The sequence below is a fragment of the Schistocerca piceifrons genome, chromosome 1 (genome assembly GCF_021461385.2).
Source record: "Schistocerca piceifrons isolate TAMUIC-IGC-003096 chromosome 1, iqSchPice1.1, whole genome shotgun sequence".
Taxonomy (NCBI): Eukaryota; Metazoa; Arthropoda; class Insecta; order Orthoptera; family Acrididae; genus Schistocerca; species Schistocerca piceifrons.
Window position 1 is genome coordinate 235864912 of NC_060138.1, and position 23577 is coordinate 235888488.

At 42.8% G+C, this 23577-nt stretch overlaps 1 protein-coding gene across 1 annotated transcript in view; it reads left to right on the top strand.

The window, feature by feature from the left end:
* Positions 1–23577, top strand: part of LOC124805205 (inter-alpha-trypsin inhibitor heavy chain H4-like) — a 200348-nt gene that overhangs the window by 67493 nt on the left and 109278 nt on the right. The window contains exons 5-6 of the mRNA XM_047265705.1: positions 6049–6163; positions 9597–9757. Of these exons, the coding sequence (XP_047121661.1) occupies positions 6049–6163; positions 9597–9757 (276 nt within the window). The remainder of the gene's footprint in view (positions 1–6048; positions 6164–9596; positions 9758–23577) is intronic.

The window sequence follows — 23577 nt, forward strand, 5'->3', positions numbered from 1 at the left end:
TAACATCTCAAGCAAAATTCCTATATGGTACATGAAAATATAATGTAAATCCCCTTCTTAGAGACTGCATTTGAAGTAAAACATGCTAGCCTACCACTTACTTCCGAAACTTGAATGCTTATGGCATTTCTTGGTCAGCTTGTGTAAGTGTTCCAGGCTCCCTATTTTTCCTTTTATGCCCTCTATTCTTCTTAGGGAATGGTGACTCTACCTGCGGCAACTAATCCAGTACGTCTTGAAGGACGACGATGGAGCTCCACCTGCATAACAGTTTTACTCGTATCCAATGTATCTTTCACCAGCGATGCCATTTCAGCAGCTTGGTACAGGCCCTTCGAACACAGTTTGACTGGCTTGTCCTTTGCGAGGTATGAATCGGAAACAGCTTCCTTCAGTCGGAACAAAGCCCCGCTGAGTTCCACCGGTGCACTGCTGAAGATCAGTTTTCACGATATTTTCACCAGAAATCCAACCCTAGAATCGCGCAGCACCCTTCATCTACATGGGACAAAACTTTCATACTCTCGCAACTGTTTTGCTCCAATATGAATACCTAACATCGCTGATGCAGCGATTCTGCATCATTATCCCCTACGCCTCGGACCCATATTGTGGAGGATTTATGCTCTTTATCGATTATTACGCCAATTAAACAGCACTCCACTCCTACATACATCTTCGTAGCGTCGACAGTTACTGGGAACAGCGTCCCGTTGGTGTTTCACAACTGATTACCTGTAATTCGTCTTCGCGCATTTTGCCTCTTACTTCCACAATTCTGCCCTTGGTGCCAAAGTAGTCCACACTTTGTACAGAATCGTTCACGATATTGTGTCTGAATATGATACAAACTTCAAACGGATAACACCTTAAATCAGTGGAGAAAACATATCCTTTATCCCGTATTCTTGCTACTATGTCAGTCTCTTCACCCTAAATTTGAATCCCGCATTTCGATCTTTCTTTTATTACCGTCGTTACTTCTTCGTTGTATAAACTGTACAGCGGGGGCGAAAGACTACATGCCAGATTACATCCATTTTAATGCGTGCACTTCCATCTTGGTCTCCCACTCTTATTATTCCCTTTTGGCTGTTGTACATATTGTAGATTACCCGTCTTTCTCTATAGCTTACCCCTATTTTTCTCAGAATTTCAAATCTCTTGCGCCATTTCACATTGTCGAATACTTTTTCCAGGTCGACAAATTATATAAGTGTCTTCATTTTTCTTCAGTCTTGGTTCCATTATCAAACGCAACGTCAGAACTGCCTCTGTGGTATCTTAACGTTCCGTAAAACCCGACTCATCGTCATCCAATAGAATCTTAATTTTCTTTTCCATTCCTCTGTATATTATTCTTGTCACCAACTTGGATGCGTGGGGCGTTTAGCCGATTGTGCGATTATTCTTGCACTTGTCGGCTCTTGCAATCTTCTGAATTATGTGGATGATGTTTTTCCAAATTTCTGATAGTATATCGCCACTTTCATACATTCTACACACCGAAAGTCTGATAATATATCGCCGCTTCCATACATTCTACACACCGGTGCAAATGGTCGTTTTGTTTCCACTTGTCCGATGATTTTAAAAATTCAGATGGAATGTTATTTCTCCCTTCCGCCTTACTCGACCTTAAGTAGTCCAAAGCTCTTTTAAATTTTGATTCTAATAATGGATACCCTATCTCTTCTATATCGACTCCTCTTTCTCCTACTGTTATGTCATCAGACAGAACTTCCCCTTCATAGAGGCCTTCAAAATACTCTTTTTACCTATCCGCTCTCTCCTCCACTTTTAACAGTGGTATTCCCATTGCACTCTTAATGTTATCACCCTTTATTTTAAGTTCACCGAAGGTTACTTTGACTTTTCTATATCATTCTTTCCGACAATCATTTCTTTCTTCATTCCTTCACTTTTTTCATGCAGCCATTTCGTCTTAGTTTCCCTGCACTTCCTATTTATTATATTCCTAAATGAATTAAACTTCTAGGTTCGTGAATTTCCCTAAACATATTTGTATTTCTTTCGTCTATCAACTGAAGTATTTCTTCTATTACCAATGGTTTCTACGCAGCTACCTTCTTTGTACCTACGTTACTCTTTCCACCCAACTGCCACCTGAGATATCCTTACCGCAGTATCTATAACCTCAGAGAACTTCAAGCGTATCTCTTCATTTCGTAGCACTTCTATGGTCCTCTCCTTTATGTATTGACTCTTCTTGACTAATGTCTTCAACTTCAGCCTACTCTACATCACTACTACATTATGATCTGTGTCTCTATTTGCTCCTAAGCACGCCTTACAATCCAGCATCCGATTTCGAAATCTCCTTGTGACCAAGATTTAATCCAACTGAAATCTTCCCGTATCTATCTGTCTGTTCCAAGCATACCTCCTATTCTTGTGATTCTTGAACAGAGTATTCGCTATTACTAGCTGAAGTTTATGGGGAAACTTAATTAGTCTTTCTCCTCTCTCATTGCTAGTACCAAGCCCATACTCTCCCATAACGCTTTCTTCTACTCCTTCCCCTAAAACCGCATTACAGTCTCCCATGACTATTAGATTGTCATTTCCCTTCACATTTGAATTACTCGTTCAATATCTTCGTGTACTTTCTCTTAATCTTCATATTCGGCTTGCGACGTCGAAATGTATACCTGAACTACTGTTGTCGGTGTTGGTTTGCTGCCGAGTCTGATGACAACACCCGTACCACTGAAGTATTTACATTAACTTACTCTCTACCCTACCTTTCTATTCATAACTGATCTTACTCCAGTCATAACATTTTCTGCTGCTGTTGATGTTACCCTATACTTGTCTGACACGATAACTGATCTTACTCCAGTCATAACATTTTCTGCTGCTGTTGATGTTACCCTATACTTGTCTGACACGAAATCCTTGTATTCTTTCCATTTCACTTCACAGACCCCCACTGTATCTACTTTGAGCCTTAGGATTTCCCTTTTCAGATTTTCTAGCTTCCCTGTCACTTTCAAACTTCAAACATTCCACGCAGCCACTCGAAGTACCTTGTCCTTCTGCTGGTTATTCAATCCTTTTCTCATGGTCACCTCCCCTTCGCTGCCCCCTCGCGGAGATCCGCATGGAGGAACCTTTGCCAATGGAGAGACCATCATAACAGTTTATCAATTACAAGACACGTTTCGTCAGTATACAAATTATGTGTTTTTAATGCAGTGGTGTCTGTTGCCTTCTACGTCCTCATGCCTTTGATAATTGGTGGTTCTTCCGCGTTTAGGGGCAGTTTCCCATTCCAAGGGCAAGAGACTGCCCTAAATCTCTGTCCGCACCTGCACCCCCTCTGAGAAAGCCGTCGGCAGAATGAGGATGACTTCTTATTCCGGAAGTTTTCGGCCGCGAAAGATCTTTACTTTCAGAGACTGGGAATGATACCTGTTCCTTATTCATGTCAACTCTTATTGGGTTTTCTTGTATCATGTAGCACATATATTATGTTCGTACTTATAACCGCGAGCCTAACATTTCTTCCACGCGGTCCTTCATTTTACTCTACGTTCACTTGTTACAATGTTTATCAATTCAACTTTAAACTCTATTCCTCTATTGTTTGGAAAATGACAAACGTCTCACTGACGTAGAGATGTACTGTACAGTTTCACTAAATTTCAATTTTAGTTTCTTTCCACAAACTATTTTTCAAAGTTCCAAGCATATACTGGATTCATACAAGTTTTTTATCTACCTCTTGGTCTTATGGAAAACTTAGTTGAATTGGAATACAGTTAGCTTTCCACTAGTTCTGATATATTGTCATAAATTACAATTTCTAATCGCTCTTATTCACCTCCTTTAAATGTGGTGACTTTAGTCGTATGGGCAGAGATCTTTGTTTTAAGTTCTTTGCACAGTAAGCTCAGCTCGTGATTGGTGGTTTCCAACACGTAATTAACTGGGAATCAGTCAATAAACCAGTGCTTATTCGTGTTTCGAATAATATTTATAATCCAGGGTGAACAACTGTATCTATAACACCGGGCGAAAAGTTATACTTGCGTTTAACCTCCTGATTTACGTCGAGTTTATCAGTTACATCTGAACCCGTTTTACTTTTGTTGTTCTATTTCTGTATAAAGGGTGTTACAAAAAAAGGTACTGCCAAACTTTCAGGAAACATTCCTCACACAAAAATAAAGAAAAGATGTTATGTGGACATGTGTCCGGGAACGCTTAATTTCCATGTTAGAGCTCATTTTAGTTTCGTCAGTATATACTGTACTTCCTCGATTCACCGCCAGTTGGCCCAATTGAAGGAAGGTAATGTTGGTTTCGGTGCTTGTGTTGACATGCGGCTCATTGCTCTACAGTACTAGCATTAAGCACATCAGTACGTAGCATCAACAGGTTAGTGTTCATCACGACAGTGGTTTTCAAGTCAGTGCAATGTTTACAAATGCGGAGTTGGCAGATGCCCATTTTATGTATAGATTAGCACGGGGCAATAGCCGTGGCGCGGTACGTTTGTATCGAGACACATTTCCACAACGAAAGTGTCCCGACAGGAAGACGTTCAAAGCAATAGATCGGCGTCTTAGGGAGCACGGAACATTCCAGCCTATGACTCGCGACTGGGTAACACCTAGAACGACGAGGACACCTGCAATGGACGAGGCAATTCTTCGTGCAGTTGACGATAACCCTAATGTCAGCGTCAGAGAAGTTGTTGCTGTACAAGGTCACGTTGACCACGTCACTGTATGGAGAGTGCTGCGGGAGAACCAGTTGTTTCCGTACCATGTATAGCGTGTGCAGGCACTATCAGCAGCTGATTGGCCTCCACGGGTACACTTCTGCGAATGGTTCATCCAACAATGTGTCAATCCTCATTTCAGTGCAAATGTTCTCTTTACGGATGAGGCTTCATTACAACGTGATCAAATTGTAAATTTTCACAATCAACATGTGTGGGCTGACGAGAACCCGCACGCAATTGTGCAATCACGTCATCAACATAGATTTTCTGTGAACGTTTGAGCAGGCATTGTTGGTGCTCAATGGAGCACGTTATCATGATTTCATACGGGATACTCTACCTGTGCTGCTAGAACATGTGCCCTTACAAGTACGACACAACATGTGGTTCATGCACTATGGAGCTCCCGCACATTTTCAGTCGAAGTGTTCGTACGCTTCTCAACAACAGATTCGGTGTCCAATGGATTGGTAGAGGCGGACCAATTCCATGGCCTCCAAGCTCTCCTGACCTCAACCCTCTTGACTTTAATTTATGGGGGCATTTGAAAGCTCTTGTCTACGCAACCCCGGTACTAAATGTAGAGACTCTTCGTGCTCGTATTGTGGACGGCTGTGATACAATACGCCATTCTCCAGGGCTGCATCAGCGCATCAGAGATTCCATGCGACGGAGGGTGGATACATGTATCCTCGCTAACGGAGGACATTTTGAACGTTTCCTTTAACAAAGTGTTTGAAGTCACGCTGGTACGTTCTGTTGCTGTGTGTTTCCATTCATGATTAATGTGATTTGAAGAGAAGTAATAAAATGAGCTCTAACATGGAAAGTAAGCGTTTCCGGACACATGTCCACATAATATATTTTCTTTCTTTGTTTGCGATGAATGTTTCCTGAGAGTTTGGCCGTACATTTTTGTAACACCGTGTATATGTAGAACACCGGGCGAAGTGTTATACTTGCGTTTAACCTCCTGATTTACGTCGAGTTTATCAGACGCTTTTGAACCCGTTTCACTTTTCTTAACTATTTCGGTATATATATTTCAGTACGACAAGTAGTATCAATGCTCTGGTTAAGTACAACCTATACGTTTCCGCCAGTATTCCAATGTAATTCGGCCCGCAGTGCCCATGAAACGTAGATCACGCTTTCTGTTTTCTGTATGTCCTTTCATGTGCTCATCCGCGGGCCGAGTTACAGTTTGTAAGTGAATGGTGTACTGCAAGCTGCTTGTCGCGCGGCGACCTGCCTCAAGAGTGGTCCGGCTTGTAACGTGCTGTCCCCGGTTACAGGTGGTGAGGGACCTGTCAGTGGAGGTGCAGGTGGAGGAGCTGGCTCCCCTGCGGCTGGTGCAAGTACCCCGCATGCGGAGTGGCAACGAGCTCACGGACGAGCCGGACGATACCAGTAAGTGGCGCACCGCGTCTTATGACTGTGTGACCAACTGAGCGATGACATTCCATGCTACGCTCGCAAATTTCTATCTGTGAAGCAACAGTTTGGATAAATATCATTCGCACAATACCGAAGACAGCAAGGGCAGGTAAGTGCAAGAACTGTCACATATTCAGCTTGAGACTGTATGCATCTAAGTTGCTGGTAATAGTAATATACAGAAAAAATTGAAAAGAAAACTGAAAACGAACAGTGTAGCCTTTGGAAAGGTATAGGCAGCACACTACGTATGCTTAGGTGGCGAGTGTTCATCAAACACAATGGTACCGTCAGGAGTGACCCAGGCTCCTATTCTCCATATACATAAATGATCTGACAGACAGGATGAGAATCAATTTACTGTTCTTTGCTGCGGAGTACTGGAAAGTTTCCTCGTTGAGTGACCGTAGGAGGACACAAGATGACTTAGACAATTCAGTTCTTGGGACGAATGGCAGCTTGCTGTACATGTAGAAGAACGTAAGTTAATATGGATGAGTGGGGACAATAATCCTGTACAGCTTTAATAGGGTGCTGCTTGAGATACATCGATTAAATATCTAGGCGTAACGTTGCAAAAATGATATGAAGTGGAATAAGCACGTCAGGTTGGTAGTAGGAAAGGCAAATCCTCGACTTCATTTAACTGTGAGAATTTTGGAAAGTGTAGCTCATCGATAAAGGAGACAGCGTATATAACGCCAGGGCGACCCATTCCTGAGTACTGTTAATAATGTTTCGGATCCCCAACAGGTCGGATTAAAGGAAGACATCGAAGCAATTCAGAGGTGTGCTGCTAGATTTATTACCGACGTGTTCGATCAGCTGGTAATCGCTACGCAGATGCTTCCTGAACTCAAACGGGAATCCCCGGAGGGAAGACGACGCTCTTTTCCCGAGGCACTATTACGGAAATTTAGAGGGGTGTCATTTGAGGCTGTAAGAACCACGAAGAAAAATGAGGGAAATTAGGGGTCGTAAGGAGGCATTTAGACTGTCATTTATCCATCGCTCCATTTACGAGTGGAAGAAGAATGGGAATGAGACGTAGTGGTACAGGGTACCCTCTGCCATGCACCACACCGTGGCTTGCGGATTATGTATGGAGATGTAGACGTAGATTTAGAGACAGTTCTGACGTTGCACTTGATAAATGAAGAAAGACTTAAGAAAAATCAAAACACGTTCGTAGAACTGATCGATGTCGAGAAAGAGAAATGCAAATTCATTGTAAAATTGGTGGAAGCTATAGGAAAATACGGATAGCATATAACATGTACAATAATCAAGAGGGAAGAAAAGAGAACGGAGGACAAGAACGAAGAATTCGGATCAGAGGTACAGGCTTCACGTATATCGTTCAATCTATACATCGAAAAAGCAATGATTAAATAAAAGGAAGATTCATGTTTTGGATTAAAATTCAGGATATAAATGACGATGCTATTACTAGTGAAAATGGGGGAGTATTACAGAACTTGTTAAATAAAGTGAAGAATATTAACCACATACTGTGGATTTAGAGTAATCCAAAGAAAGACGAAAGTAATGAGGAGTAACAGAAATAACATAGCCAAGAAAACTTCGAAGCTGTGAACCACTGAGAACACGAAGTGAAGGAATTCTGCTACCTTGGAAGCGAGATAACAAATGACGGACGAAGCAAGGAAGCATAAAAAGGAGACTAGCATCGGTAAAGAAGCCACTCCGGCCAAAATAAACCTTATAATATCAAATATCGGCCTCAATAGGAGGAAGAAGTTATTGAAACTGTACGTTTGGAGTATAGCGCTGTATGGAAGTGAATCATGGACTGTTGGAAAACTGGAAAACAAAAGCGTCGAAGCGTTCGAGATGCGGTGCTAAACAAAGTTTCTGAAAGTCGAGTGGACTGATCAGATAAGAAACGGAGAAGCTCTCCACACAATCGGCGAGATAAGGAACATGTGGAAGTAAGTGTCAGGATGATAGGTCATGTATTAAGAATAGGGCATGTGTTAAGAATAATTTCCATGGCGCTGGAGGGAGCTGTGGAGGATAAAAACTGCGCATCAAATGGTTGATGACTTCAGGACAAGTGCTACTCTGAAAGGAAGAGGAGAGACGCCACACCCCTACAAATGAATTCCTTCTCCAACAGGAAGGGGCATCGGTGTGTGGTGTTGGTCGGGTACACAAATCAGTAGACCACATGTTGACAGAATGCGTAATGTTCCCTAATGTGACGGCTGTCCATCTGTTCTCTGTTTTGGTGACAACAATAGTCGTTTCCGGAATGAATATTCTGTTGAGTGTTCGCTGAGAATTCCTGGCAGACTAAAACTGTGTGCCGGACTTGCACTCAATCATGGGACCTTTGCCTTTCGTGGGCAAGTGCTCTTCTGACTGAGGTACCCAAACAGGCCTCCTGACCTGTCTTCACAGTTTTACTTCCCCTGGTACCCCATCTTATACCTTCTTAATTGGATCGAAGTTCCCCTGCATACCTTGCGGGACTAGCACTCCCAAAAGAAAGAACATGGTTTAGCCACAGCTTGGAAGACTGTTCACACAGTACATTTTCATTCCGTAGTACAATGTGCACTGTTTGATGCTTTCTGGCAGGTTAAAACTGTGTGCCGGACCGGGATACGAACCTGAGACCTGCGTATTTTGCGGGCAAGTGCTTTATCGTATGAGCTACCTAATAGCTCCTCACGATCAACCCTCACGGCTTTGCTTCCACCTGTGCCTCATGTTCTGTCTTTCAGATCAGCACACACTATGCTGTAGTGTTCAGGAAACAATCCACCAGGCTGTGGCTAAGCGTTGCGGCAATGCTCGGTGAACACCAGAGGCAGATGCTACAAGAAAGTCGTTGTGTAATACTGAGACTTTTACTCTAAAAATTCTGTAGGGCACGTACCAAGAGAAGCTAAGCAACATATTAATCATCCTGAATATATCTACTGTAGTGACCACCAAATTTGAGCCCATACTGAAGGGAACACAAATGGAGCGAAAGTATCTTCCGCCACACACCACAGAGTAAGAAAGACAGTAGATGGACATGTAAAATATACGAGTTGGTAACTCTACGTTGCAAATTTCTTTTCTTTTAACATTTTCTTGCGAGACCGTTTTGTTGTGGTCAGACAATATTTAAGAGGTACTGGAGGTAGTGGAACGGACTTGATGGTTTCAGGAATCACTGTGTGGTATAGTTGCACGTCAGTCTGCTTCACATTTTAGCTGTTATGCCAAGTGCTGTCCCTGTACGAGTAGATGAAATAGAAAACTGGACGTAAGAGCCTTGCTGCCAGAATATCGTATTGCCAGTGTGGTAAACAAATGATGCAAACTAGGTATTATGATGAAACATAGAAATTTCCGTCATGTGCCGCGTTCTCTGCGCTGTCTGTTGCAGTGGACCCCCTGGCGCGCATCGAGCGACCCACGCTGTCCAGCGCCATCGTGCGCTGGTCGTCCACCGAGGAGGAGCAGCGGCAGCGGGGCGCGGAGGGCGTCTCCGGCCAGCTGGTGGTGCGCTACGACGTGGACCGCGACGCCAGCCCCAGCCAGATACTCGTGAGTCTCCACGAAACACCTCACTGCTCCCCCAACAACACACATTCGCAGCTGTGAATATGTACCCATCGAGTACAAATGAAGATCAGATTCATCTCCATCATAGTAAAACCACAAAATATCGTGCTATCATTAGATACTGTTTCACAAATGCAGCTAGTGAACTGACGTCGTGCCGGTGGAATTAAGATGAGTAAAATTTAGGACGCAAAATTTATATGTGAAATTAGTGTGCAAAACTGCGGGAAAGGACAGCACTGAAATAGATAGGAAACAACTAAATTATTGAAATATTGTTACAGAAGAGAGGGACTTAGTTTCCGTATGCCAGTATTGAAGAAACACATATGATGTTTTATTTGGCTATAGGCCAAAAAAGATTATAGAAACCAATAACTTAAATTGGATATAAAATAACTTGAAGTACGTCATTTGTAAGTGATAAAAAATTGTTCAAATGGCTCTAAGCACTATGGGATTTGGCATTTGAGGTCATCAGTCCCCTAGACTTAGAACTACTTAAACCTAACTAACCTAAGGACATCACACACATCCATGCATGAGGCAGGATTCGAACCTGCGACCGTAGCAGCAGTGCGGTTAAAGACTGAAGCGCCTAGAACCGCTCGGCCGCAGTGGCCGGCTCGTAAGTGATAAAATTGGGATGGAGAAGGGGAAGGGTGTAAGTGAAATGGGAGATAAGTATGGAGAGGAAAGGGAAGGGAAATTTAATTAGTTACAGTGCAAACGTCATAATAAATTCCTAGAAAAAAATCCACAGAACATATACCAAAGTAATTATAAAATACAATAAAGATGTATCCAGAACATTACGAATTACGTAATGCGCGGTCTACAGTGATGACCGACATATAATCTCACACAAAAGGAAGGTAAAAGCCCCAATTAAAATTGTTTTATGCTCTAACATTTCGGTGCCGGAGCAATAGTACCATTTTCATGGGAGGAAGAAAGCTAGCTTTGCGTCATATTTATCTCATAAACATATAATTCATCCTAATACACAGTCTCATAAAGGTATACAGGGTTGAAGTTACGCAGACAGTATACGTTGCTAAACTAAATACTTTGACGTACCTAACTAAGGGCAGGACACGAATATTTCATTTTTTACTGGTACAGTATATTTTGTTGCCAACTTAAGTTCATACAAGTTGTATAAAATGGGTGACGCAGTTTCAGTGCATAAATCTCAACATAATTTGTTGACTGAACCGAACAGTGGGTTGAAAATCATTGCACTCATTGTTTGTGATGGGATGTAACTGATGTTCCATCAGTACTCTCCACGCTATATTCTTCGAAACATGCATTTCATGGGCAAGTTGAGGAGTGCTTATTGATGAATCTATTGCCACGCTGTGGCAATTCTGTCGTCAGTCGATTTGACTAACGCAACTTCTACAGACGACGAGGTGCCGTTCATATGTCTGTGCAAATAGGGCAATACAGTCAACAAATATTATCAGGAGCGCATACATACAAATATTATACTTGCTGGAGTAATTACAAATGTTTATGTACAAAAAGTTGATTTACTCAATAATGCAAATATTCAACTCTCGTGTGGCCATTACACAAAATTAGTCGTACTCTTTTCCAGTGCACATTCACTGATTAGGTTTAAATTATGGTGATATCTGCTCCCGAGCGTAGTCTCTGGTCCGTGGCAGTCTTGCATTATCGCTGGGCTGCTGATTTCCCGTCGGAATCGTCGGCGGCGAGTGTGATGATTCTTTTGGTAAGGAGGTCGATTCTCCTTAGTAGGAGAGCTACGATAGAACTGCTGAGATCAACGTAACTCGGATTATGTCCTGGTGTACACAGTGATGTACTTGTTACAGGTGGCCGCTGATATACCGCTCATGTCAGGATGGTATCAGGTGGGCATCTGGGGTGTTTCTCGTACAGGTAAAATGATAAATGCCATGATTCAGGGAAAAAATGGGTTTTATTCCAAAGAACTACCACTAAGGGATACAATGCTCATGAAAACTGGCTACGGCCGCGGGGTGAACCGCCCATGGTACGGTAAGAGCAATAGGAAGGACTGGTGGACGGGTTGTACACACTTGTGAGAAGCGACACTTGTGAGAAACTGGAATGTGGCGACACTTGTGAGAAATCCGGGTTGCTAAGAGATCGGCACAGAGTGTGTCGCAAATTCTGCGCCACTACCTGCTCGGCCACTACCTGCTGCCGCTTGGTGTGACTGAGCGCTCGGCTTGTGCCGGCACGGGCAGCTGCCGAGGGACATTCACACTCTTCCAGTGCAGCCAGGTGACATTATTTCAGAATTTTTTGGGCAAGGAAGAATAGCCTTAGTCAAATTAGAAATCGGAGCTGCTTTTGCCCCCACGATATCATGTCAACCATTAGCCGTAGCACAGTTATGCGTAAGAGCTTTTTCATTGGAATTTTTGTTCTGATTAATCTTACATAGGTCATAATTTTCGCTCAACCTCATACTTAACTATATGTTTTACAGAAACTATAGAAACCGAAAACGTTTTCCATCTTTCAACTCCCCACCCAAAATTTAATGTGATAGGAGTGGCAACCTTTTAACATACATTAACAGGAGCTAACTAAAGAATTATTTCGAAATAAACCTCAATTTTCCCGTACCAAGCAGGGAAGTGTACTGAGGTCTAATGTGAGTCCTGCTAGCAGTTAGCGTTAAGGAATGCAATTTCTGTATTGAAACAAGATGTATTCATCGTCCACTCAAGCAGACATTGTTTCTAAAATTCTCTACACAAAAATGCTGATTGTGATTGTTAGAAAAGTTATGGCTTGTCAGACTTCATTAGTGAATCTTTTACAATTTGCAAGAGACATGTAGCCGACTTTGTGTCGTTTCCAGGGAACACCACGAGGAGGTAGTCTCTCTTCGTCCCGCATTATATTTATTTACAATATTTGCAGGATGATTATTTATTTTTCAATATTCACAAGTGTTGCTGTAGGTTCAGCCATTTCCTTTTCATTGTAATTTCTGTGCATAGGGCACGCAAGTAAGAAATGATTTTATATTGCCGTCAACTTGGAGTCTTGTAAGTGTATTAGAAACTATCTCATCTGTCTTAATTGCGGACTTCTTTCTTATTTTCCCACCTAGATTTAAAACTAGTCGGTCAAATTTGTGCCCATGATATTCTGCGTCTTCTCTGAGAATTTTCACTAAGGAGTAAAACTTGGAGTCTTGTAAGGGTCTTAGAAACCATCTCATCTGTCTTTATTGCGGACTTCTTTCTTATTTTCCCACCTAGATTTAAAACTAGTCGGTCAAATTTGTGCCCATGATGTTCTGCGTCTTTTCTGAGAATATTTACTAAGGAGTAAAAATTTGGATGAACCATCGAAATCAATGTATTTATCCCCCGAGTCCATCCTTCTGAAACATTGTTGGTGCGGTGACGCCTTCCTGCGCAGTTCCATATATCTCTTGGCATGTCTTCATTATACAGCCATCCAGCCATTGTTTAACAAAATAGTCGTAAAAATCCTGCAGTTTTTCATTATCTGGCGTGCTCTCCTGAATGCATAGCCACCCATCGTCTAACATGTCCAGGGGAATGTGAGCCAAAGCGGAACACAATCTTATGTGAAAACGAATTTCTTCGTTTTCCTTGTAGGCAGCAACAAGGCCGCAATTCTGCACTTGCTTCCACAAGCACTAATTGAACTGGTAGTTGCAGCCATCAATCTTTGCATCAGGAATCAAATGTGCTACTGATTGGATGACTGCAGCTTCAAAAACCATCATGATAGCTTTAGGACTCCATCCAGGAACGGTTGCTCTTAACAGCTGTGAAAAATCGATCGTACGTTTCTCGCTTTTTATTGGGTAGCAAGGCGGACACGGTTGGAACTGTGCTTGTTTCCTCCTCAGAACTAGAAATATCAGCATGAACAATAAATAATTGTCAAAACTGCTTGCTGGAGCTTTTGAACGCTCCATCGACAAAGAACTAATTGCAGTCTGTTAAATAGGATTTTCCCCTTTCGCTGGCGAACACCAACATCCTGTCATTTGGTCCTCTGTCGTCATCTGCAAGTAAAAATTTGCTCCCATCATTCATTACCAAATGATGTGCTTGCAGAGATATTCCTGCAGCATCGGTCGGATTTTGTGTAGATCCCGCGCTTTTTGCCTGATGCGTTGCAGCGATCGTTTTGCACTCCTGTGTGACGGCAGTGATGTGACGATGCAGTACTGAACTGTGGTGCACTACCTGTTTGGTGTCCCTGTAGACCTCCCGCTACCTGTTCGGCCGGGTCTCCTCACAAATGTTGCTCCTCACAACAGTCGCTCCTCACAACTGTCGCAACCCCCTGGTGGACACGTACAGAGGTAAGGACGCTCGCAGGCAAGAGCGCGACCCTCTTGCGTACCTCACATGGCGGCACCCCGTCCTCCAATTGGCGTGTTTGTGGCAGAAAGTTGGCGTCTCTCATTCAGCAATGCCGTGGTGGCGTCCCTAGCTCAGCGTAATACCGTGGGAGCCAGCCACAAGTGCTGCGGAGTAGTTTACGTAACAGCTCACGGCACTGCCTAAGTTAAAATGATGAAAGTAGAACACAGTAGAAAATTTTTACCATTTTTACCCATTATCATGTACAATGCATCATATTTGCTGTTGTGCTGGTGACATATATAATTTGTCGTTCGAATTTATAGTGGTTTCGCTCCGCCTGGAGAGTAGGCTGCTCCGTGTTACCTTCGTGGCTAGAGGGAAGGCTAGCCTGCGGCGTAGTTGCGACCACACGACTCGCAGTCACAATACGCACTATTTCCTCAAAAAGCAATTAGTTTTGTAGAAACTTATCTTGTTCTCTTTGGTTTGGATGTTCAGTTTCTTCATCCATTTAAGTCTGCGGTGATGAATTACCTCTAATTATAGTGATGCCTGTCGCGAATAGTTTGCTTTGTGTACTCTTTCAGCTTTCCGGGTACCACATCCCGCAACGTTAAATACGTGTCTGGTAGTCCCTGTAATGAGTACTTCTCAACCTTCTACAAACGGTCATGAAGAGTAAACAGTGGTTAACTCCACTTCGAACGCTCCACACACTGCTATATAAGCAACTCAATAACTAGTGCCTTACACACATCGCTCGTTCAAAACCTCGTACTGCCTTATACACTTCTTAACGCAGGGTAAATATTCCAAAACTACTGACAGGAGTGTTTCAGGCCTTGCAAGCATTCTATTTCGAGGAGCTTCGACATACTAATCTCGGATCACTCGAAACTAACACCTGAGAAACGGTTTAGCTCACTACTTTTGCGTTTTGTGTTTGTACGCAACAGAGAAGCTGGATCTATTTAGCACCAGACGGAATCGTCACAACACTAAAAACTAAGGACATTTTGTATTATCAAGAAAATTGGAGGGCATACATGAATCCGTACTTTGACAACGTGTAACTGATCACTGTCTATCTCACAAAATAAGTTATCCTTTTTTAGGCAATGTAAGGTGAAAAGGCGACCAAAAGTGTAACGCAAAATTATTTCTGATCTCTCTCTCTCTCTCTGTCTCTCTCCCTCTCTCTCTCTCTCTCTCTCTCTCTAATTGCGTGGCGTGTTTCACAAGTCATGTGGAACGTGATCGCAATGGAGCAGTTGAGTGCACAATCTTTATCGGAGTTCAATTAAAGATCCTGTTATGTAAAGACACCAAAAACTGTAACACAATTTTACTTAAATGAGCAAAACTATCACACAGATCTGTAATTTATAGTGGTTTCGCTCCGCCTGGAGAGTAGGCTGCTCCGTGTTACCTTCGTGGCTAGAGGGATCTGGTGAACTAAATGTCCACAGCCTTGTAGACAATCAGTTGTCAACTTCAATAATTCAGAAGATGTTATCATACGAATTGAACGTGATGATAACTACTGTTAAGAGGTGTCTTTTTTTTTTAAAAAAAAAAAAAACAAGTAAGCCAAGATTTCTCACCGTGATCTACTGGTCGGCAAATGTATGTGTACATGGCAATGGCTTTAATTTAGTGTGTTTGGGGCAGGTGACGTCTGTGCTTTTCCAACTGCTGTAGCGAATACGGTTCAGTTCATTATGAAGGGTTACCACAACAGGAACGAAAAAAGTCTCCAATAAACAGAGAGAGAGAGAGAGAGAGATCCGTTTTGCACATGGGATACTTGGTCGCCCATCTACGAGTGCTGACATGCACCAAACAGCTCACAAGATGCTTACAGTGTTATTAAGTCTGAAATTCACAAGTCCCTACGAAAAGCTACAGGGCTGCCGTGATACATTCATCTGCCTGATCATCTGTTAGACTAGAGTATGTATGTCGACACTGATATTTCCACATAATACCTTCTGTACCTACATGTCCATAAGGTAGTATTCCAGAATATGTCCTATGTGAATATGCTATTCCATCTGATTTTTGTACTCAGTAGCTCAGTAACCAATTGGCTACGGATGCATCTAACTCTGAAGTTGGCAACGTAACATACATAAAAAGAAATCTATTATAAAACTGAATAATTGTTTGAACACCACTGTAATTTCCTTCGCCTGGTGCCATTGAAGGTGCTATTCCGTTTTCTGCCTCCAGTCTTTGAACCAACTTTTTCACATAGTTATAGGGGGACAGAGCCACTTGCACTCCGAAGAAGTGTGCAATTTGGCATTCACCGTTACTCACATAAACACCGCCAAAGACGAAAGAAGTGATAATGACAATTAAAACTCCTAGGATAGTCCAGGGAACGAACCTGTGGACCCGTGTCGTGGCACTTCACCACTGAGCCGCAGAACCATCACATTGTACATATAAACAGCCATGCCGTCTCCCGTGCCGTCGCCAGTTGCCTTAGGTTTCTCGGTTGAGGATCCATGGTGCGAACAGTCCGACCGAGATGGTCCCACAGATTCCCGATTGGGTTTAAATCCGAGAAGTTTGGTTGCCAGAGGAGTACGACAAACTCATCTGTGCGAATGCCACGAAAACATTGCCCAGACCATAACGCTCCCTCTTCCTTTGCTTTCAGACGTTTCAAGCCATACACGCTAATGGATGTCCGTCCTATGGAACATAAAATGTGATTCATCTGAAAGGGCACCTGTCATCACTTATTGAGGGTCATGTTGCTGTACTGGTGTGCAAATTCCAGCCCTCGCCGCCAATGAACATCAGTGAGCACGGATGCATGATCCAGGCGCCATCTGTGATGGCTCATATGCAGCAACGTTCGCTGATCAGAGGTTGAGGTTGGTAGCTTCTTGGTTCATCTGAGGGCATCTTGTTCTAAGGTTGCACATCTGTTCATCCGTACACATCTCCGCAGCCTTCATTCAAAAAGTAAGAAAGCTCCAGCTTAACACCTAACAGAGTGTTTACTTGTGTAACTACACGGTGTTCGGAAATTCCTATTACAAGCTTCTAGGACCGGTAGACGGGAGTGATTACATAACATTTTCAATAGGAACCGTGCCGTTTGCGTGCTACCACGTATTCAGTTCATATGTTCAGCTCATCCACTTCTGCTTGAGAAAATGATTTAGGCGTGACACAGTACAATTATTAGGTAATAATTGGAAATTAAGCAACGAAACCCATTTAGCACTTAGGCACATTTTTTGTATTACGACTTAAGCATTAATTGTTTACATTGGTCCAAAACGGAAAAATAATCCAGCATTCTGTACACTCTATCCTTCCTTCACCATATCGTCTGTGGAGCTGTTTTCTATACGCGCATGAGAGTTGAGGTGGTGCCACATCATGCTGAAACCACATTTCCTGACGGGGAGTCACACAGCTTCCAAGAAAGGGTCCAATACTTTTTGTAGGAACACCAGTTATCTAGAGTGGAAGGAACTATGGCCCAACCATATGACCCTCCGAGATACCTGCCTACACGTTAAAACCAAATCAGTGCCGAAATCCCTGAACATGAGTGGCTCCAGGGTTTCCATCTGCCCGGACAAGGCTGTTCCGCAAATTCAGAACACAGTCGCTAGTGAACTTATATTCACCTGTGTACAGAACTCGATGTGGAAATAGGGGTGCGTCGATGCAGATGTGTAGGAACCACGTGCGGTAGGCAAAGCGTTGTGGAAAATCGGCTGGACCCATAGTGTGTGCCCTTTTTAATTTGTACGGATGTAATTGTTACTCACGCAGAACGACCCAGACGATACTGTGACTATCACCCATAGTACGCGCAGTTGTTCGGGTACTCGTTGAAGTGTCCTCTTCATTGTGATGCAGTACATCTTCTTTAAATTCGGGCGTTCAACGTTGCCGTGGAGCACCTCGCGGTGAAGGTACCTGTTTCTCGACGCCGCTCCGTAACTCGGGCAAAAAGTTTGCGCGATAGCGTGCTACGTTGCGGAAAACATTCGTGATACAACGGATTAGCAACTCTTCCGTTACCTCAACTTCGCCATACACAAGCAGCATGCCAGTGTATTCCGAAAACGAGTACCAAACGATGTTTTCTACATGGGATACATCTTGCAGCAAGACAGGACTTAAGTGATATTAGGCGGCCATCTGACGTAGTAAACGTCATCCTGTCTACCCTATTGCATACCAGGACAAGCAGCTCTGAGACTTTTCTCTTTCCCTCAGCAGACGTGGACGCGTTACAAACCCGAATTGAAACCGTCGTCGGACATGAATTCCTGCTCAAAATATTATCTACTCACTCCCCTCTACACGTCTTAATTTCCAAACACTCTGTACAACAACAAAACAGTCAATGATATTATATAAACATAGCTATAAAGATAATGTGCTCAGGACAACTATTTACAACGTATCTGGTCTTCCACATCCTCTCCATCCTTGTCGTCCTCCAGAGGGACGACCAGCTGGACTGGCCTAGTAACATCTCTTTTTATCCAAGGTAATGAGGACAACGGTTCAATCTAGCCCGTCTCCAACTGTCCGTAGTTCTTTAGCTCTGTTGCACATGTGGCGGTGAAGTACTGTACATCCTCTTGAAGGACAATGCAAATTAATAAAATAATAAAAAGGTTGTGTATGACGTAACAAGTAGAAATTCGTGTATAAGAGGTAATAATTTATTAATAATTGAGACGCTATCTTTTACGTATACTATGAGGCTATGCTCAGTCGTCTATCTTGAGAAGCTCTGTAGTTCGTTAACGCACTCAACAAAGTTCAGTGTTCGTAAATATGTTAAGTTCGAATTTTTAACTTTTAGTTTCCCCTGATCCTTTTTAGGTCTATTACGTCTTCAATAGTTACCCGTAACGGATGCGAAATGGACATTAATCTTGCTAAGTCTTCTTGGTCCAGAAATGGCTTCGATTGAAATATTCGACAATTAATTAAGTCCAAAATATTTTTATATTTTATACTTTATAAATTGTATGTAAACTGTACAAAATACTGTTCCATTCTCTTATACAAGCCAATAAAGGCGTACAGCTCAGACAAGTTTCATCACAACAAGAGAAAAGACCATATCAGAAAGGTAACAGAAAGAGATCGTAAAGATTCACTTTTTCATTTCCACTAGTAACTGTCTGATAGTTTCAATGAGTCCACTGTATCTGTTATTTAAAATCGCAACTATGTTTCTCTAATGTATACGTGCTTCGTCTTACAGATTTTTAGAGTGACTTTTTTTCACAAATTTTTACTCACCAACTAAATAATATCACTTATCTCTAGTCCGGACCTCCAGTGGTTGCCAGTGTGCTTAACTTGATGGAAAGTCTGAAGACGCAATAAATACTCTTTGCTCTACCACTTCCAAAAGTCGTCGGTTATTTTCTGGACCATCTTAAATTTCTTTACCAAGTCTATTGTTTCTGCTGGCTCGAGGACCGTGGGTAGAATGATAAGCCTTCCTCCCACGGAGAAATGAACTTGGGTAAGCACTTGGCTCACAGTTTGTATGATGGGTCTTGAATTGAGGACAGCTTCTGTGTTCACAATTATAGTTTGTAGGCCTTCCTCGTCCATGCTGCAGCGCCCCAGTAACTCGCGGAAGCTTCGTTTAATCGAGTCAACCATCAGCTCCGACCATCCTCCCCACCAAGTCACTCGTGGCACTATGAACTTCCATTTGATACGTTGTTTTATAACGAACTAGCATGTCTTGTCAGCAGAGCCATACTTCTGTTAGCTCCCGGTTGGCTGGATGTGAAGTTTGGACGTTGCCATGTCGACAAATAAACCGTTGGAAGGCTAGTAAGATACGGTCCATTGTCTAGTTGGTTGTATGTTTTAAATGGACCGCTCTAGTTACAGCACAGGTGATTAACATGACATAACAATGATTTATAGTGATGCCTGATTTTGAGTGTAGGGCCCCGAGAAATTAATTCTAAAAACTTCAGAGGGCTTGAGAGGTTTCACTCCCTAGCTCGTAATAGCCCTTCTTTCTGTTGGCCAGCGATGTAACTGCAAGTGTACAGGGAAGATGACTACGTAGAAGCGTTATGATCATACGATGGGCTTGTAGTAGCCACAAAGTTTCTCTTAGTTATAACAGAATCACTCGTACTCCAAGATGTTGATTGTTATGTGTGTACATGATCAGAAGATTGGTAAAGTGACGGTTTCCTTCTACAATAATGGGTGACGTTCTTCGATAGACGCCTCAGCGTGTTGCAAGCAACCACCTAAACGTAATAACTCACCATAAATATAGGTTTTATCTTAGACGTGCTAGGAAGTGGAAGACCTTTGCATAGAGTGATGATTTCTGATGAGAACCATTATTCCTGAGAGTTTTAATCCGATAAAGACGAGATTCTGATATCTCTTCTGCAGTAAAGTCTTCGCACGTGCCTGTTTTCCGAAGGAGCTTTCTTATGAAGCGAAGCACGTAAGCAGTAGTTCGTAATAATTTCCAGTAAGAGCTGAATCTGTTTACGTGAGTGATCGTGGAACCCGAATGACTGAAGTCTGAGGAGTTTTATCTAACTTCCTAGCTCCAAATAAAATTTTACGTACAAAGTTGCGTGATGAATGCTCGGCTATAAATTAGGATATAGTGATGGCCATGGTGGACCATATCACTAGATGTCCAGTATTCGCAATCTCTGAGGTGTGAATCCTCTTGAAACTAAATTCGCTGTGTTGTCTTCGTCTGGACAGTGTCTCCAATGAGACGGTGCGGTGAGCGTTTGTGTTTCTGACACTCTGTCGCATACAAACGTTTTCCTTGTGGCGTGATCACCCTTTATCCATCCAAGGATTACAAAGGAAAATGTCAAAGTGTTGTGTTTCTAAGTTTGATATTGTAGTAGCCTGGCTCCTGTCAGTGCTGATAGCAGTTCAAGCTACTTTTACTACACATTAGTTCGGAAATATTATCGCAAGAAGTGATGTATAAGACGGCACCATATTCTGTCTCAGATGTATCACAGAAAATGTGAATATGGAAGCCATCGTTCCCTGGCTGTTGAATCCTCCCTAGAATGATAATATCTGATACCTCAGGGAGATTTGCCATCCAGTTGCACCACCTAGCCGATAGGTTGTGAGGCAGGAGTTCGTTCCAACATGAAACAGAATTTTTCTACGATGGATATTGAAGTTATCAATCCCAGAGAGTCATAAGGACCTGCTATTGCTCGTAGTAAATTTATTTCTGTTGCAATTATTTCTGCAAATTTTGCGATGATTTGCCTCTGACTCACTGAGAATATGTCGTCTTCCTAGCTCCTTGTCATCCCTTGAATCGTGACTTTCGTTTGGATATCTCTTCCTTCAACTTTATAAACTGCGGATAACTGTTGCTAATTAGTCACCCACATCGACAGAGTCAGTTTTATTTTCTTCATTACCGAAGATAACTCGCAACACAGAGGGACTGAGTTGCTTTCCGATTGGGTTCTCGCAGCAATGATGCATCCAAGTACATGTTCTGATGCAGTAAGGCATCTGCTGCGTGGAACTGAAACTGATAATTATATGTTGGTTGACGAATAGTAGCTGAAGGCAGAAACGGGCTGCATTCGAGACCGAAACGTAAAAGTGACGATCGATGAATTTTCCTTTGTCCTGTATTAGTGTGACCTTCAAGCATGTTATTTTTGATCTTGTACCTTTAGGAACTAGTAAGATCACTATCGCCGGGGTGTAGTGAGAGCTGCAGAAAAGCTTGAAGAATACCGGTAATGACTACAAAGCCTCGCAGCCGAAGTATTATAAGGACCTCAATCACCTCAGGATACCGACTACTAAAGTGTCATTAAGAGCGTTGTATTATTAGGGGGAGGAGACCAAACTGCGAAGTCATCGGTCTCATCGGATTAGGGAAGGATGGGGAAGGAAGTTGGTCGTGCCCTTTCGAAGGAACCATCCCGGCATTTGCCTAAGCGATTTAGAAAAATCACGGAAAACCTAAATCAGGATGACCGAAGGCTGCATTGAACAGTCGTCCTCCCGAATGCGAGTCCAGTGTGCTTACCACTGCGCCACCCCGCTCGGTTGTCATTGACAGTTCGTGTGAGGAACTGTCAAAGACTATTTGCCAGTTTGTGCTGCCCTGTCTTACTCGCTTTACCAATAGATGAGGGCAAATAAAATGAATTTGTACATTCTGCTGTAGGAGCCACTCTCCGTGATCATTTATAACTTATTCTAAAATTAAGTTGTCATAAACGTGTCTTATGTCATTTTCTGCATAGTCTTCTCTGTAAGGCAGCAAAAAGCCCATTGGCATCGTGAAAGTTGTCAAATAGAACGACAGCGGATTTTCGAGGAAGGCCAACTACTCGCCGTTGGTCTATACGAGAATCTTGAACTACCGCTGGCTCTTTTTCACTCGCTAATCGTTCTTGACCGGCGTTGATTCCGACTGCTTCTAAAAGCTACGTGCAGTGTCCCAATTCGGTTCTTCAATAGCTAAATTAATGAGATTACCGGCTGCGTGCTTAGCTTAAACATCTGGGCGATACTCACTGAGAATCCACCCGAGTTCAGAGAGCAACAATGCTTAAGACGGAGAAATGTGTATTGACGCTGCGTCGTCCACAATTTCTTAGTAGTGACCCACTATAATAAGTAATTCAATAGGAATACAGCTTTCCACTTCCGGGGGGCCGCCAACTATAAATGTTTAATTTTTGTTTTACCATAACATCTTTGGACACTGCATGATGTTCCGTGAAGTAATGTAAAGTTTCGAAAGCATAGAGCCTAACATGAATGCGTCTGCGTGCGCTACTTACCTTGAAACGCACATGTCTACGTGGCCCAGACGTGAAAGAAGATTGGACTGAATCTGCTGACAGGTTCAGATTGTCGACCAGATTTCGGCAAATGAATGAGGATTGGCTGCCTGCATACAATACCACGTGTGAGTTACCTTTCGCCTGTGCGCTCTATTTACAAACACGCGTGCCGTCTGAATGAGTGTGAAACTTGAACGCCCCGTGACCACATCGCCCACTGAACTATTAACGCGGACGCCGAGAGAATCAGATTGTTTGCTGCATGTCTTAGGTTGGTTCGAATAATCACAGAGTGATCGGAGATGAATCCCTTTCCAATAAGAGCATGCGACTCTTCCTTTCTTGGAACAGTCTTTGTCAGAGTGGCAAAGATAAAGAAGACACAGGTTTCCCGATGTTAGGTTAGAATCTTGAGGCGCTCTGGAATATCCTTTACCACCTTGCAGTCTTGTGCCCAATGATCGCTATGTTCGCAAAAAAACTCAGTAAGACTTTACGGTATCTATGGTCTTGTGTTTCGAACGGCCTTGCTTGAAGTTAACGGTGAGACATGGTGCGGCAACAGTTAATCTGCCGGAAGTACTTGCTGTGCTCG